General features: G+C 38.0%; 1 protein-coding gene across 1 annotated transcript in view; it reads left to right on the top strand.

Moving 5' to 3' along the window:
• The window catches only part of LOC124385313 (myosin-IIIa-like), a 52,345-nt gene extending 36,657 nt beyond the window's left edge, over window positions 1–15,688 (top strand). Inside the window, exons 6-7 of the mRNA XM_046848565.1 lie at window positions 13,736–13,812; window positions 15,539–15,688. Of these exons, the coding sequence (XP_046704521.1) occupies window positions 13,736–13,812; window positions 15,539–15,688 (227 nt within the window). The remainder of the gene's footprint in view (window positions 1–13,735; window positions 13,813–15,538) is intronic.
• Window positions 15,689–16,451: the final 763 nt, after the last annotated feature.

Here is a 16,451-nt window from a genome sequence, read left to right as displayed (position 1 = left end):
TTGTTTAGCAATTCCTTACGGTTTTATACAGTGGGTACTGAAAGTATTCAGACCCACTTAAATTTTTCACTCTTTGTTATATTGCAGACATTTGCTAAAATCATTGAAGTTCATTTCTTTTCCTCATTAATGTACACACAGCACTCCATATTGACAGAAACACACAGAATTATACAAATTTTTGCATATTTATTAAAAAAGAAAAACTGAAATATCACATGGTCCTAAGTATTCAGACCCTTTGCTGTGATACTCATATATTTAACTCAGGTGCTATCCATTTCTTCTGATCATCCTTGAGATGGTTCTACACCAGTGGTGTCCAATCTTTGTCATAAAGGGCCGGTGTGGGTGTAGGTTTTCATTCCAACCAATCAAGGGAACACCTGATAGTCAATTAAAATACAAATCATTCGATTTAAACAGGTAGAATTTGGTGTTGCTCTTTATGGTTGGAATGGAAACCTGTACCCACACCAGCCCTTTGTGGAAAAGATTGGACACCCCTGTTCTACACCTTCATTTGAGTCCAGCTGTGTTTGATTATACTGATTGGACTTGATTAGGAAAGCCACACACCTGTCTATATAAGACCTTACAGATCACAATGCATGTCAGAGCAAATGAGAATCATGAGGTCAAAGGAACTGCCTGTAGAGCTCAGATACAGAATTGTTACAAGGCACAGATCTGGCCAAGGTTACAAAAAGATTTCTGCTGCACTTAAGGTTCCTAAGAGCACAGTGGCCTCCATAATCCTTAAATGGAAGACGTTTGGGACGACCAGAACCCATCCAAGAGCTGGCCGTCTGGCCAAGCTGAGCTATCGGGGAAAAGAGCCTTGGTGAGAGAGGTAAAGAAGAACCCAACGATCACTTTGGCTGAGCTCCAGAGATGCAGTCGGGAGATAGGAGAAAGTTAAAGAAAGTCAACCATCACTGCAGCCCTTCACCAGTCGGGGCTTTATGGAAGAGTGGCCCGACGGAAGCCTCTCCTCAGTGCAAGACACATGAAAGCCCACATGGAGTTTGCTAAAATGTTTGCTAAGATGAGACCAAGATAGAACTTTTTGGCCTTAATTCTAAGCGTTATGTGTAGAGAAAACCAGGCACTGCTCAACACCTGTCCAATACAGTCCCAACAGTGAAGCATGGTGGTGGCAGCATCATGCTGTGGGGCTGTTTTTTGGATGCAGGGACAGGACGACTGGTTGCAATCGAGGGAAAGATGAATGCGGCCAGGTACAGGGATATCCTGGACGCAAACCTTCTGCAGAGTGCTCTGGCCCTCAGACTGGGCCTAAGGTTTACCTTTCAACAAGACAATGACCCTAAGCACACAGCTAAAATAACGAAGGAGTGGCTTCTCAACAACTCTGTGACTAAAAGCCAATTCAGCATCTCTGGAGAGACCTAAAAATGGCTGTCCATTAACGTTTACCATCCAACCTGACAGAACTGGAGAGGATCTGCGAAGAGGAATAGCAGAGGATCCCTGAATCCAGGTGTGAAAAACTTGTTGCATCTTTCCCAGAAAGACTCATGGCTGTATTAGATCAAAAGGGTGCTTCTACTAAATCAGGGGTGGCCAACCCGCGGCTCGTGAGCCGCATGCGGCTCTTTGGCTGGTTTCATGCGGCTCTTACGTTCATATCGAAGTTTGTGTTTGTTTGTTTTTTAATGTGCGTGTTCGCTTCGCTTGAGTTCAATACGGTATTTTTAAGACTTAAATGAGCATGCCCCTACTGGGAAACTTTGCGGTATATCAGACCTGGGCCAAATCAGGCCCTTTGTACGTCCCTGTCCGGCCCGCGTGAGGCCAATCATTAAGTACAGGGATGCACCGAAAATTTTCAGCCGAAATACCTAAAATCACCGAAACAACACGGCAGAAACACAATTGTAATGGCGCAATAAAAAAGCGCAGCAGCACACGGTTATCTGGATAAGAGCAACATGTCTGCGGTGTGCAGAGAGCAATTTGCAAAACATGCAATGCTGACATTTCAAGAGGGGGTGTATCTGCAAACAGTTTCTCCACGTTAGGTTTAATTTATCACCTGAAATCCAAACATCCCGATTGCCATTTTAAATATGAGAAGAACGCGACGCAGAAAAGTGAAGTCAATCCGAGCATGCGCACTCCGTCTGTACAGGACGTTTTTGAAAAGGCAGGAACGTTTTCCAGTGAAAGTGCCAAGGCAAAAGGCATAACACAAAAAATTATGGATTTCATTGCCTTTTGAATTGAATTTTCATTTCGGTGCATCCCTAAAATTTGATCGTTGGTGTGGCCCTCTGACACAATTCAGGTTTCTCATGTGGCCCCTTGTAAAAATTAACTGCCCCCCCCTGCGGTATATTCATCTCACGCACATGCGCATTTAACATAAATACCGTATTGAACTCTAACGAAGTGAACACGCACATTAAAAAAAACACAGTCTGTGTTTTCTACCCTGAAACACGTGAAATCAAAGCATCGATCTGTTCTGACTGACACACGTGTGAAAGAATTGCTTTGAGTGGCAACAGCGGAATACGAGGCAGATTTGAAGGGGATTGTTCAAGGCAAGGATGCCAAAAGTCCCACTAAGTAACATGCATAGTAAAAGAAAAACGCTATTGTAAATTATTATATTTCTGTTCGTGGACTTGTTTAAACTGAGAGTTTGTGTGTGAGACAGTGCACACAATGTTCATTGTTAAAAATGACTGTCCTGTGGTCTTAAAACTGTAGGAGTCAATTTCTGTCATTATGTTGGTGTGTGACATTTACTATAAATCTGGCTGAGCAGAGATGTGTGTGTGTGTGTGTGTGTGTGTGTGTGTGTGTGTGTGTGTGTGTGTGTGTGTAAGAGGAAGGGATGGGTGATGTTCATGTGTGCCCATGTGTATGATGTGGCTCTTTGCAGTAACACAGTCAAAAATGTGGCTCTCGGTCTCTGACTGGTTGTTATATTTCAGTTTTTCTTTTTTAATAAATCTGCAAAAATGTCCAAAATTTTTTTCTGTCAATATGGGGTAATGTGTGTACATTAATGAGGAAAAGATATTAACTTAAATTATTTTAGCAAATGGCTGCAATATAACAAAGATTGAAAAATTTAAGGGGGTCTGAATACTTTCCGTACCCACTGTAACTATTATCTCTGCTAATGATCTTCTTAGGGTCTTTTTTTGTTGGGCCTGTCATTGAATTTTGTTTATGTTAAAGGCAAAACATAACCAAAGTCATTCTTAAGAAATTAACTCACTTTCAATGTGTGTTATAGCCCCCCAGAGCTACAAATGAGATCAGTTTCTGTTCATTGTTATTAGTTTTTGTTGCTGAATGTTTCTAAACTTCATATTTGGTGAAGTAGCCATAAGATATGATTGCAGAGTATTGCTGGGGTTTAATTTTTGGCATGATTTTTGGACTGTTGGAGACTATTGGAAAAGAAAAACTTTCTTCAGTTTCTTGAAGATTTAATGTTAAGTGGTTTTTGTATTATGCAAATTGTAGCGCCACCTAGAGCTACATTTACACAAAACTTCTCTGAGTCCCTTATAATGAGTTTTTTTTTTTTTTTTTTAAACCACGAATTGTGTTTAAAAATATGACCTTACTTTCTGTTTGGGGACTTGGTCAGTGGATTGTTTGTGCATTACAGGTCCAGAATTGATGAGTGCTGAAAATGAAAAAGTCTCTAACTAAGAACGGTTTAGGGGAAAAATTAATTTGCTAACAAATTAAATATGTGTACAATTTCTCTATTTCAAGACAAAATACAAAAAAAATAAAAAAATGTAGTACAATTGTTTAATTATTACAAATATTGTCACAAATTTGCATTCAATTACATGTGAATCAATTCCAAAATAATGTTAAGGTTACTCAAAAATGTCTTATTTATACAATCATAATAATCATCTAATAATTAGATTTTAAGTTATTGACCCTAATGAGCAGATTGGCTTTATTTAGTTGTTAATGTTTTGAGAGTAAATAAACAAGCAAATATATAGAGTATATGCATATAAAATTTTTATGAGATAAAAGGTCTTTTTTAACACTTTTTACTGCCTTTAATTTGTGTCATATGTAGTACACATATTACATATTTTTTCCCCTGTCCTTGAGAACTCATTTAAATACTTTTTCCTTCACTTCACTTTGCATGTGACGTCATTCAGGCGTATTTTCTCCCTAAATAGGCCACACAACGCTCACTGAACTACACGCACAATTTGTCTTGGTGCACACGCAAATGAGTTCTCCTTATCCGGATCCGGAATTTTGGTTAAAATACACCGTGTAAAAGTTATTCATCTTTTCTCTACACACAATCGCTGGTCATATTTACTGAGGACCAGGACCTCATAATTACAACCAGAATTGTGTGTGTGTGTGTGTGTGTGTGTGTGTGTGTGTGTGTGTTTTACATACACAAGGAATTTGTTTTCAGTCATATACAGTTTTTAAAGTGCACAATAAAACCATGACTATATAAAGATCCTACTGTATATACAGGTACACAATATGGAGTTTTGGAACACCTGATTTCTCCAGCCATATGTGGTTCCTTCACAAACTGTTACCCCAAAATTGGAAGTATTCAATTGTATAAAATGTCATAGGATGTGGTGCATTAAAATTTCCCTTTACTTTTAATATTAGACTCAAACCTGTTCCAGCATGACAGTGTAAACCCTGTGCACAACGCCAGCGCCATAAAAATATGCTTTGCATTGTTTGGAGTGAAAGATCTCCTGCTATAGAGCTCTAAGCCCTATGGAACACCTCAAGTCAAGTCAAGTCAAGAGTCAAGAAGCTTTTATTGTCATTTCAACCATATATAGCTGATGCAGTATACAGTGAAATGAAACAACGTTTCTCCTGAACCCAGGTGCTACATAAAACAACATAAAACAACAGTCACAGAACAGAAGAACACAGGGCCAGGAACTAAGATCCTCGCCACATAAAGTGCATGTGTGCAACTGGTGCAAACAGTGCAAGAGACAACACAAGACAGTGCAAGACAACACAGGACAGTGCAGGACAATACACATACACAAAATATAAAATAGCAGTAGCTCGCCAGTACAACCTGTCGTGACAGGATAAGGTGCACAGTAGCAGAAATATAAACAAATATAAACAGAATTTTGCAATTCTATAATAGTGTAAAAATATGGTAGCAGCAATCAAGATAAAGTGATCAGTGACAAAGGGATTAACAGAATATTGTGCAAATAGAGCAAGTCCCGGAGATCAGCAACAAACGGCATGTAAACATTATGCTATAATGAGAGGTGTGAATGGTGCTGAAACCTGGGTGTGTGAAGTGTATGTGTGTTGAGTCCGGTTGTACAGATCAGTCACTCAGTTGTGTGTAAGTGTGTGTGTGTGTGTGTGTGTGTGTGTGTGTGTGTGTGTGTGTGAGAGAGAGTTCAGTCCAGATGTTTGTTCAGGAGCCTGACGGCTTGCGGGAAAAACTGTTGCACAGTCTTGATGTGACGGCCCGAATGCTTCGGAACCGTTTTCCTGATGGTAGGAGGTGAAGTATGTGTGTGAGGGTGTGTGTGATCGTCCACAATGCTGTTTGCTTTGCGGATGCAGTGTGTGGTGTAAATGTCCATGATAGAGGGAGAGAGACTCGATGATCTTCTCAGCTGTTCTCACTATCCTCTGTAGGGTCTTGCGATCCGAGACGGTGCAATTCCCAAACCAGGCAGTGATGCAGCTGCTCACGATGGTCTCGATGGTCCCTCTATAGAACATGGTCAGGATGGGGGAGGAGATGGGCTTTCCTCAGCCTTCTCAGGAAGTAGAGACGCTGCTGGGCTTTCTTGGTGATGGAGCTGGTGTTAAGTGACCAGGTGAGGTTATCCGCCAGATGAACACCAAGGAATTTGGTGCTCTTGATGATCTCCACTGAAGATCCATCGATGATCAGTGGAGAATGGTCACTCTGTGCTCTTCTGAAGTCAACAACCATCTCTTTGGTTTTGTCCACGTTCAGAGACAGGTTGTTGGCTCCACACCAGGCTGTTAGCCGTTGCACCTCCTCTCTGTATGCTGACTCGTCGTTCTTGCTGATTAGACCCACCACGGTCGTGTCATCAGCAAACTTGATGATATGATTCGAGCTGTGCCTTGTTGCACAGTCGTGAGTCAGCAGAGTGAACAGCAGTGGACTGAGCACACAGCCCTGAGGGGCCCCAGTGCTCAGTGTGGTGGTGCTGGAGATGCTGTTCCCGATCCGGACTGACTGAGGTCTCTCGGTCAGGAAGTCCAGGATCCAGTTGCAGAGAGGTGTTCAGGCCCAGTAGGCTCAGCTTCTCGATCAGGTGCTGGGGAATGATTGTGTTGAATGCTGAACTGAAGTCTATGAACAGCATCCTTACATAAGAGTCCTTGTTATCCAGATGGGTGAGGGCCAGATGGAGGGTTGTGGAGATGGCATCGTCCATGGAGCGGTTTGGACGATACGCAAACTGCATGGGGTCCAGTGCGGGTGGGAGCTGGGTCTTTATGTGCCTCATGACAAGCCTCTCAAGCACTTCATCATGATGGGTGTGAGTGCAACGGACGATAGTCATTGAGGCAGGACACAGAAGACTTCTTCGGCACAGGAATGATGGTCGTCGTCTTGAGGCACGAACAGTGGCGCTGCTCAGGGAGATGTTAAAGATGTCAGTGAAGACATCTGCTAGTTGTTCTGCACATTCCCTGAGCACTCTGCCAGGAATGTTGTCAGGTCCAGCAGACTTCCGTGGGTTAACTCTGAATAGAGTTTTCCTCACTTCAGCTGTGGTTAGACAGAGCACCTGGTCACTGGGAGGAGGGATTGTCTTCCTTGCCACCACGTTGTTCTGCACCTCGAACCGGGCGTAGAAGTCGTTCAGCGCATCTGGAAGGGAGGCGTTACGGTCACAAGCAGGTGATGTGGTCTTGTAATTCGTGATAGCCTGGATGCCCTGCCACATGCGCCGGGTGTCTCCGCTGTCCTGGAAGTGGCCATGGATTCTCTTGGCGTGCGCGCCGCCTCTCTGATAGCACGGGACAGTTTGGCCCTTGCTGTTTTTAAGGCCGTCTTGTCCCCTGATCTGAAGGCAGAGTCTCTTGTTTTTAGCAGCGCACGAACCTTGGCGGTCATCCATGGCTTCTGGTTGGAGCGTATAGTGATGGTCTTGGAGGTAGTCACGTCATCAATGCACTTGCCGATGTAACTGGTCACTGTTGACGTGTACTCCTCCAAGTTGATAAAATCGCCATTGGTTGCAGCTTCCCTGAACATGTCCCAGTCAGTGCATTCAAAACAGTCCTGGAGAGCAGACATGGATCCTGCTGGCCAGGTTCTCACTTGTTTTTGAGCTGGTCTTGAATGCCTGCTGAGTGGTCTGTATGCTGGGATCAACATAACAGAGATGTGGTCTGAGTACCCGAGGTGGGGGCGGGATTTAGGATAAATTACAATGCAGACTGCACCCCAGACCTCCTCACCTCACCTACATCAGTACTTAACATTACTAACATCTTTCTGTCTAAACAAATCTTCACAAGCACACTCTAAAATCTAGTGGAAGATCCTCCCAGAAGAGTGGAGGTTATTTTAGGAGTAAATGAATATTAAATGTGGAAAGGGATGTTTAAAAAAAAACACATACCAACCTTATGCTCAGATGTGCACAAATGTTTGCATATTATACATACAATAATTGCTTATGGCGTATATGTTATAAGAACTTTTACTGTTCTACTAGATTTTGGAGGCGTTGTAAGTGTTTGCGGAAGAACCACATATGGCTGGAAAAGTCATGTGTTCTAATACTATTAGTCCATATAATGTATGTCACTGTAAAGTAGTGCATAGAAATTGTGGCAGTCTAGGTAATGTAATAAATAAATAAAACATAATAAAGGCTTTTATATATTGTGCATTTATTTCACCTGAATGTGTTCACATACATTGTATTGCATATGAATTTGATTACCAGTAGGAATTATTAATACTTGTAAATTAGATGAAAGTAGATGAAATCAATAACATGAAAAAAAATCATTTTTTTTAAATGTTTTGTTCTTTTAATGCTTATTAGCTCCAGCCAGAGGGCAGCAGTTCAAAGAGATGATGGGTTGGGTGTGGGATGTCCATGGTGATTTTAGATGCTTGGCTTCACTCTGCCAGTCTGCCTTTATACACAGTATAAAGATCCATAAAGTTACTGTGGCAGGATAAAACAATGAAGATTGAATTAGGCCTGTAATTAATATAAACAGTCTGCTGCAATGGCTTACGACTGCAGTTGCCATGAACCATTTTTGCTTTTAAGCAATCTTTTTTGGCATTTGTACCATATATAGCTGACGCTGTACAAAGTCAAATGAGACAATGTTCCTCCAGAACCCCGGTGCTACATTAAACAACATAGAGCTACAACACACAACATGAAGCTGCATAACAAAATACAGAGCTAAGGAATGAAGTAAGTTTCTTTACCATATAAAGTGCAGCATGTACAACCTGGTAACCTCAACAATGATGGAACTGTAATGAATGGACATTTGATGCTACCTAAGTTAGGATGGATTCCCTTATGCTTAAGGTGCTGGGCTACTGAGCAGAAGTTTGGGGGTTCAAGCCCCCGGGATTGCCAAACTGCCACTCTTGGGCCCTTGAGCAAGGCCCTTAACCCTCTGTGCTCCAGGGGTGCCGTATCATGGCTGACTTTGCGCTCTGACCCAAGTTTTCGAGCAAGCTGGAATATGCGTAGAATAAATTTCACTGTCTCATTCTTTTAAAAATCTCCACTGTCTCACTCAGTAGGGATAAATTTATAAGGATTAGTTTTTATTTGCGATCTATTTAATTATGTAAAGCTGCGTTGCAGCAATGCCATATTGTTAAATGTGTTAAAGAAATGAAACTGAATGGATTTGGATTGAGTTATATTATATTATTAGGGTAATTCCTGTTATTGTGTTGATCATATGTCACAAAAATGAACCCTTATTTATTAATCCGGATGTAAATTAATTAATTAATAAATTATTTACAGGGATGATTTTGGTCACCAAAATTCTGAGATTTGGTTGAAAAAAATGTTTGGAGAGAGAGAGAGAGAGAGAGAGAGAGAGAGAGAGAGCGTGTGTATGAGTGAGTGTGTTTCCAAATAAATCATTAAAATTTGTGATACACTAACACATTAAATAAAAGTTAAACACACGTTATTGTGTTATTGTCATTCTGAGGACCTTTTTGACAACATAATGATTATGTATGTCGGCGGTTTTGGTGTATTTCCCATATAGACCAAATATCTAACTACTTGATTAAATAAACTAAAGAAAATAACTAACCAACCAATATCTAACTAACTAACAATCTAATCAAACAACTAACCTAGCAATCAACCAGCCAACCAACCAATCACCCAACTAACTAACCAACCAGTCAACCAACCAAACAAACAAACAAACTAAATACCTAATGAACCACCTTGTCTTTAAATATAACAATTTGCTATAGGTCACTTTCTTATATGTTTTTGTTTGTGTGTTAAGAGTGTATGTGTATGTGTTGGTATGTTTGGTCGTAAATTTCCCAGCATCAAACTATGTTTAAACACCCACTTCTTTCTAACATACTTTATAGCAAAAGACATCAGCAAATCTATTTACTATACTGCCTTCCAACTACAGTTTATAGACTGAAAGTGTATTTAGTCCATGTCCCAGTCAACCAGTATCAGGATGGAGTTAATGATAGAGATTTCAAAGCACTTCTGTAAGTCGCTCTGGATAAGAGGCACCTGGCAAACGTAATAAATGTGAATGTGAAAACAATCAGGTGTAAATATGGTCGAAATCAATCAGGTGCTCTATATATATATATTAGGGCTGTCAGAATTAACACAATAGCGCGTTAACGCAGATTCATATAGTTTACGCACAATTAATGCAGCGAGCATTTCTGTCTGATCATTTTTAAAAATGTAAATAAATATATATAAAAAGGGAAAATTAAAACCTTCAACCCAACACACATTTATTTATTACATCCTTTCTTTACTCAGATATAGAAACATTATAATAATAAAAATCCACCAATTTTTTTTTTTTTATTGACTAACAATTTGTTTTACTGATGCGCCGAGTCTCAAATCAAGCACCAAAATCACCATGATGCACACGTCAAATACGGCAATTAAAACGGTCCGTGTGGAAACACAGCGAAAGTTCTGTTTGGTGTACTGATGATTTATGTAAATTGAAACACCATAATTACTTTAAAACTTTTACAAGAATATTTAGTCTTCATGCTCTATGTTGGGTTTGGTTTCACTGATAATAAACATACATTTGCATAAAGCATTAATATTTGTCCATGTTGATTAGAGTATTCAAAACTTGAAAAGTATTAATTAGACATTCCTTCTACATGATTTTACACTAAGGTATTCTGAGTGCAGAAAAAAAAAAAAATTATAAAAGCATAATTAATATTTAATAACATAAAGTGCATCAGGAATCTCGTGATGAACCTTGGGGCAAAACAATGCTGTAACAAGAATATAATAAAATATATAAATTTAATAATCACATTCTTGACATATTGTTTAACATTTGAAGGTAATTAATAAAAAAAATCCTTTTCATTTGAAACCGGACTGAGAGTAACTCGTGAAAAATCTGATCGTTCACGAGAAGCCGTGAGACGCTCAAAGGTTCCGAGTAACATTTTAAAACAGAGTTTGTACTAATAAATTACATAAAAATGTTTGAAAAACTATTTTATTATTGTATTATTCATTTCAAGTAAAAAAATTGAAAATTTATGACGTTATTCCAAATTTTTGTTGAGTTTACACTACAGTACATGTACAATTCCCCTTGAAAAAGGAATCATCAGGAGGAGAGTCAAAAGCTCACAATTTTTTGTTACTGGCGAGGGGTCATAAAACGTAACCCCTGTGAGTATCAAGGTTACACTGTATATACAATTTTTTTAATAAGCTATTAAACAATTGTGTGTATATATATATATATATATATATATATATATATATATATATATATATATATATATATATATATATACAATTGTTTAATAAAACAATTAAACAATTTTATACATTTTATAGAGTACATGTTCTGTAGTGTAAAATCAACAACAATTTGGAAAAACATCATAGATGTTACTCCGAATTTTCGAGCCACTCACTTTATATCTGCACACCGTGTCATTAGCACTGAGCTGGACTTTACTCACTAACTCATTCCAGCACTTTTTATACTGTCCTGACCTATCGAGCATTAACAGCAGTAACTTCTTCAGCATTTTGTCTCAGCAATTTGTTTAAACCCTGTACGCTATGAAAAGTAAACGCTTTCTTAGATTAGTTTATTTGACAAACATGTTAAGTTTTCTTTGTTAGCGAAAAGGAACATCATTTTCAACAGACAAAATGTGTGTTTTGACTTGTGAAAAGTGCCACTTTGGACAAAGGAATCATGATACAGCCATACAGGAAAGAAGGTAAAGGAGTAGTTTGGAGTCTAGTAACCATTTACGCATCACAGGGTGTCACTTTCCCCTAGAATACTGCTTCATTTGCTATTCTTCCTCTTTTCTTTGTTTCCTTTGGCCCCTGTGGAAGATGGTAACTTAACAGTGGGAAGATCATGAGTACAAATATAAGTACAGGAGTTTTTTTTTCGACAGCACAAAGAGTTCATCTTTTTTTACACCGTTCTGTTTTTTATACCAATCAATCCAGCCTTTGCTACTGATGTAGATGAGGTGAAGAGGCCTGGAGTGCAGTCAGGGTTCCAGCTCATCTCATAGGTTTTCAATAGAATTGAAGATATATAGCAGGAGATCTTCCACTTTAACCCATGCTAAGCATATCTGAATGGATCTGGCTTTGTGCATAGGATTTGCATTGTCATGCTAGAACAGATTTGGGTCTCTGAATTTAAGTGAAAGGAAAATGTATTATCACATCCTGAGACATCTCCATCTTTGTGGTAACAGTTTGAAGAAGAACCTGGAGATATCACATACTGTTGTCTGTAGTGTTTAAATATATCAAATATCTGGGGTTTTGAAAAACATCTGGAAAGTTTTTGACTGGAGCATGTAATGTAATGTAATAAGATTTCGTTGAGGCCTTCAGTGGTTTTCTCTTTCCCTCTCTCTTTCTCTCTTCTATATATTGTCTCTATCTGATTGTAAAACACACTGAAGTTGCTCTGTGCTTATGTCTTATACATGTTAGATCCAGAAAGGTCCATTTTCTTCATGTTTATTTTGAGTATTTTATTTCTAGGAACATTTTCCTTCACTCCAATTAAATTTGTTTATATTTATATTACTTTTTATTCCACTACATTTCAGAAAAACATGCCTTTTTTTGAAAAGGCAAATTTAGAATTTGAGGTAAAAACTAAATTAGTGGTAAACAAGAAGCTGTAGAGTGAACACAAGTAAAATCCCATGATTGCCATATAAATGTGTAACTATAGAAAACTCTTACCTCATAAATATCTGATGTTCATGAGAATGGATCCCTGAACTACATCCATTATTCACATAGAGTTCTGTATAAGTAAGAGTTTTACCTTCACTGTAGTCAGCAAGGGATTTGGTACTTTTACTCCACTAGAGAAACATCCTGTTTCATCAAGTGTAACATCTACACAAATCTGAGAGATGGTGATACTGTGTTTCACTATATTTTGCATACGGTCATACCGCAACCACAAGCCCAATCATTCATTCAACCATGAAACCATAGTGGCGGACGAATTACTCAAACCATGTACTTCAGTTAAAGTAACGCTTCACTCGGTTAAATATTACTCCAGAAAAGTGCTCCTGTTAAAAGTATACATTTTTTTGCCTTCAAATGTTCTTAAGTATTCAAAGTGCTATGATTTATTATGGCTATAATGTTCTTATTATCATTTTTGTCAAATTACTCTTTACCTAATTTAATAATTTTATGTGAAAAGACTCGAATGTGACTCTCAGCACACTGCTCTATTAATAGAATCATATTAATGACTCAAACACTAATTAATATTTAATAAAATTATCATGAGCACAAAACCTTCTTTTCAACTACTTAAAAAAAATCGCTCAAAATGAGGTCACGTGTGTTGTGTTGAATTCGAGTCTGGAGTTTCTTCATCATTTATTCCTCTCTAAATGTTCAGCTTGCTGTTGAACTGATGCTGAAAGTGAATATTGTGTATTTATCCCTGATGAGCAGCCGTGGTGACTGTGGCAAGAAAAACTCCCTTAGATCTTATGACGAAGAAACCTTCAGGGGAACCAGACTCAAAAGTGGAACCCATCCTCATTTGGGTGACATCAAGAGTGTGATTATAAATCATAAAATAATACAGAACACTGGAGAGTGAGAACTAACATGAGTACTGGAGTGTGTGATTATGAGTAATGTTTTTTCTACAGTCTTATACAGTAATTTGAGATTACGGAACCAGGAGCTACTGAGCAACTCATAAAATAGCTCAACATTTGCGATCATCACAGATCCAACAATAGTAACAATCTGCTTGTTACGTCTACTATTTGGGACAATGGTAAAAAAATGGGGCAGTTGGTTTGGGACCATTGTTAAAAGCACTATACAAATAAAATTGAATTAAATAAAAAAAATGTAATTTGTTTGGTTTAAAAAACGATTGATATATATTTTTTATCTCCGTCTCTTAGGCGTATCAGCTCAGCTAACCAACACCCGTCTCCGGAGGAACACCTCCGTCGGAACGCCGTTCTGGATGGCTCCTGAGGTAATTATTTTCCTCCACACCATTTTTAATCCTCAATTATCGTTTATCTCCTTCCCTTTTAAAAAGACATCCTAAACTGAGAGTGAAGAATAAAAAAAAAACGTTTGGATGGCCGCAAGTGTCTTCCTGAAATGTTCCGTAAACGTATGAATTGCAAATAGTTTTTCTTGCCGTGCCCTTATACTTTGCATAAAGTTTATGTGGACCCGAGGCGGACAAAACACAAAGAGTACACAAGTTGCCTCTTTGCAATAGTAAAGGAAAATCACTGGAGAAAGGAGAAATCACTGCACTGGGATCAGAAAGTGAAGTTGAACCTGAAGCTGTGGATTACATCAGTAGCTTTTCTGAGATTTACCGTTGTGGTTTAACGAGGCCCTGTGACATCAGGTAAATGATATCGTATGGGGTTTATGTTATAACCATAAAAACAGAGAGTGTTTATTTACTCTCTGAGGTGTTTGTTATTTATCTACAGACTGGTTCTCAGTCATATCTTTTAGCTTACTGTCTTTAGATTGCATCATTGTACTGTTAAATCTCTCGCTCTTTTCTATCTCAAAAGGTTTTATCTTTCTTTTCATTATATTCAAGCATTACTGTTCCCCCAAACACTCTATACATGATACATGTGATATATAATATATAGGATTTATCTTTCTTATCTTATAATCTGTCATAATGTTATAGTGTTCAGTATTATATAGTGTTCTGTTCCTCTTATAAGAAGATGTTTGAAGTCTCTCAGTAGTATATGGTTTAAGATAAGAATTGTATATTATATTGTGTTTTGTGTGTTCGTCTTTTTATTAAATGAATGTTTTGGTAATAAGTTGCTCTGCCTTACTGTACAATGATGTAAGGTTTGCTTCAGTTGGCTGTACGATACCCTGCTGAATACAATTCCTAATATCCTATATATATCTGTAGATATGTGTCATTTGGCTCAAAATGTTCTTTCTTTCTTTCTTTCTTTCTTTCTTTCTTTCTTTCTTTCTTTCTTTCTTTCTTTCTTTCTTTCTTTCTTTCTTTCTTTCTTTCCTTCTTTCTTTCTTTCTTTCTTTCTTTCTTTCTTTCTTTCTTTCTTTCTTTAATTTCCTGTTTTCTTTCTTTCTTTCTTTCTTTCTTTCTTTCTTTCTTCTTTCTTTCTTTCTTTCTTTCTTTAATTTCCTGTTTTCTTTTTTCTTTCTTTCTTTCTTTCTTTCTTTCTTTCTTTCTTTCTTTCTTTCTTTCTTTAATTTCCTGTTTTCTTTCTTTCTTTTCTTTCTTTCTTTCTTTCTTTCTTTCTTTCTTTCTTTCTTTCTTTCTTTCTTTCTTTCTTTCTTTCTTTAATTTCCTGTTTTCTTTCTTTCTTTCTTTCTTTCTTTCTTTCTTTCTTTCTTTCTTTCTTTTCTTTAATTTCCTGTTTTCTTTCTTTCTTTTCTTTCTTTCTTTCTTTCTTTCTTTCTTTCTTTCTTTCTTTCTTTCTTTCTTTCTTTCTTTCTTTCTTTTTCTTTCTTTATTCCTTTCTTTCTTTCTTTCTTTTTCTTCCTATTTGTCATATGCCAGAGTATCTATTATCTCTTATGTATACAACTACACAGTTGAGGGTTAAGAGCCTTGCTCAAGGGCCCAGCAGTGGTAGCCCCTGCTGGAATTTGAATTTTTAACTACAATTTCTTGTGTAATATCTTCTATAAATGTTGTATAACTTTTCTATATTGCATATACTTTTGGTGTATTACAGGTCATAGCATGTGAGCAGCAGCTGGATTCGACGTACGATGCTCGCTGTGATGTCTGGTCACTCGGTATCACCGCCATCGAACTGGGAGATGGAGACCCACCCCTGTCGGACCTCCACCCCATGAGAGCTCTCTTTAAAATCCCAAGGTGACATTCTCTTGTTTACAGAACTGGAGCTCTGCATACAGTTTCTCCAGACCTTTTCACTATTAGCTTTAATTCCGGTTGAATATAGTTGAGATTTGTGATATTGTTGCTGACTTTGTATTGTGTTGAAGCTGCTGTCAGGGGGTTTGTGTTACATTTCCTATATGCACATAACTGAGGCTGGTATGTGTGTAAAGTGTGAAATCTCCTCTCTCATGACTGTGAGATACTCTGTGCTTTATTTTGGACATTCTCAGTCATTTATACATCGCTCAAAGATCTGTCTGTCTGTCTGTCTGTCTGTCTGTCTGTCTGTCTGTCTGTCTATTTATTGTTATTTAATGAATTTCTTTGTCAGAAAGCATCTCTTGTAGATAGATAGATAGATAGATAGATAGATAGATAGATAGATAGATAGATAGATAGATAGATAGATAGATAGAGAGAGAGATAGATTGTCTGTCTTTCTATTTATCTATCTATCTATTTTTCTATCTATTTTTCTATCTTCTCTTTCACTTTTAGTAAGAGATTCTTGGTCACATTTACATCGCTACAAGAAACTTTCTTGACTTTGTTTTGGTTTCACATTCACCTTCTTGTTTTGCGTAGTTCCTGTTTGCCTATGGCCCGAGCCTGCATTACATTTTGATTCTGCTGATTTGGATTTGTTCGTTTGTTTGTTTGATGAAATGTTCTCACCCGGCATTGCGTCCACTCGTGCATTCATCGCGTTCCATGACAGATGCCAAAGAAAAAAACCCACC

The sequence above is a fragment of the Silurus meridionalis genome, chromosome 4, assembly GCF_014805685.1.
Source record: "Silurus meridionalis isolate SWU-2019-XX chromosome 4, ASM1480568v1, whole genome shotgun sequence".
NCBI classification, from domain to species: Eukaryota; Metazoa; Chordata; class Actinopteri; order Siluriformes; family Siluridae; genus Silurus; species Silurus meridionalis.
Note: the sequence above shows the minus strand (reverse complement) of the source record. Positions and strands in the feature narration are given on the sequence as shown.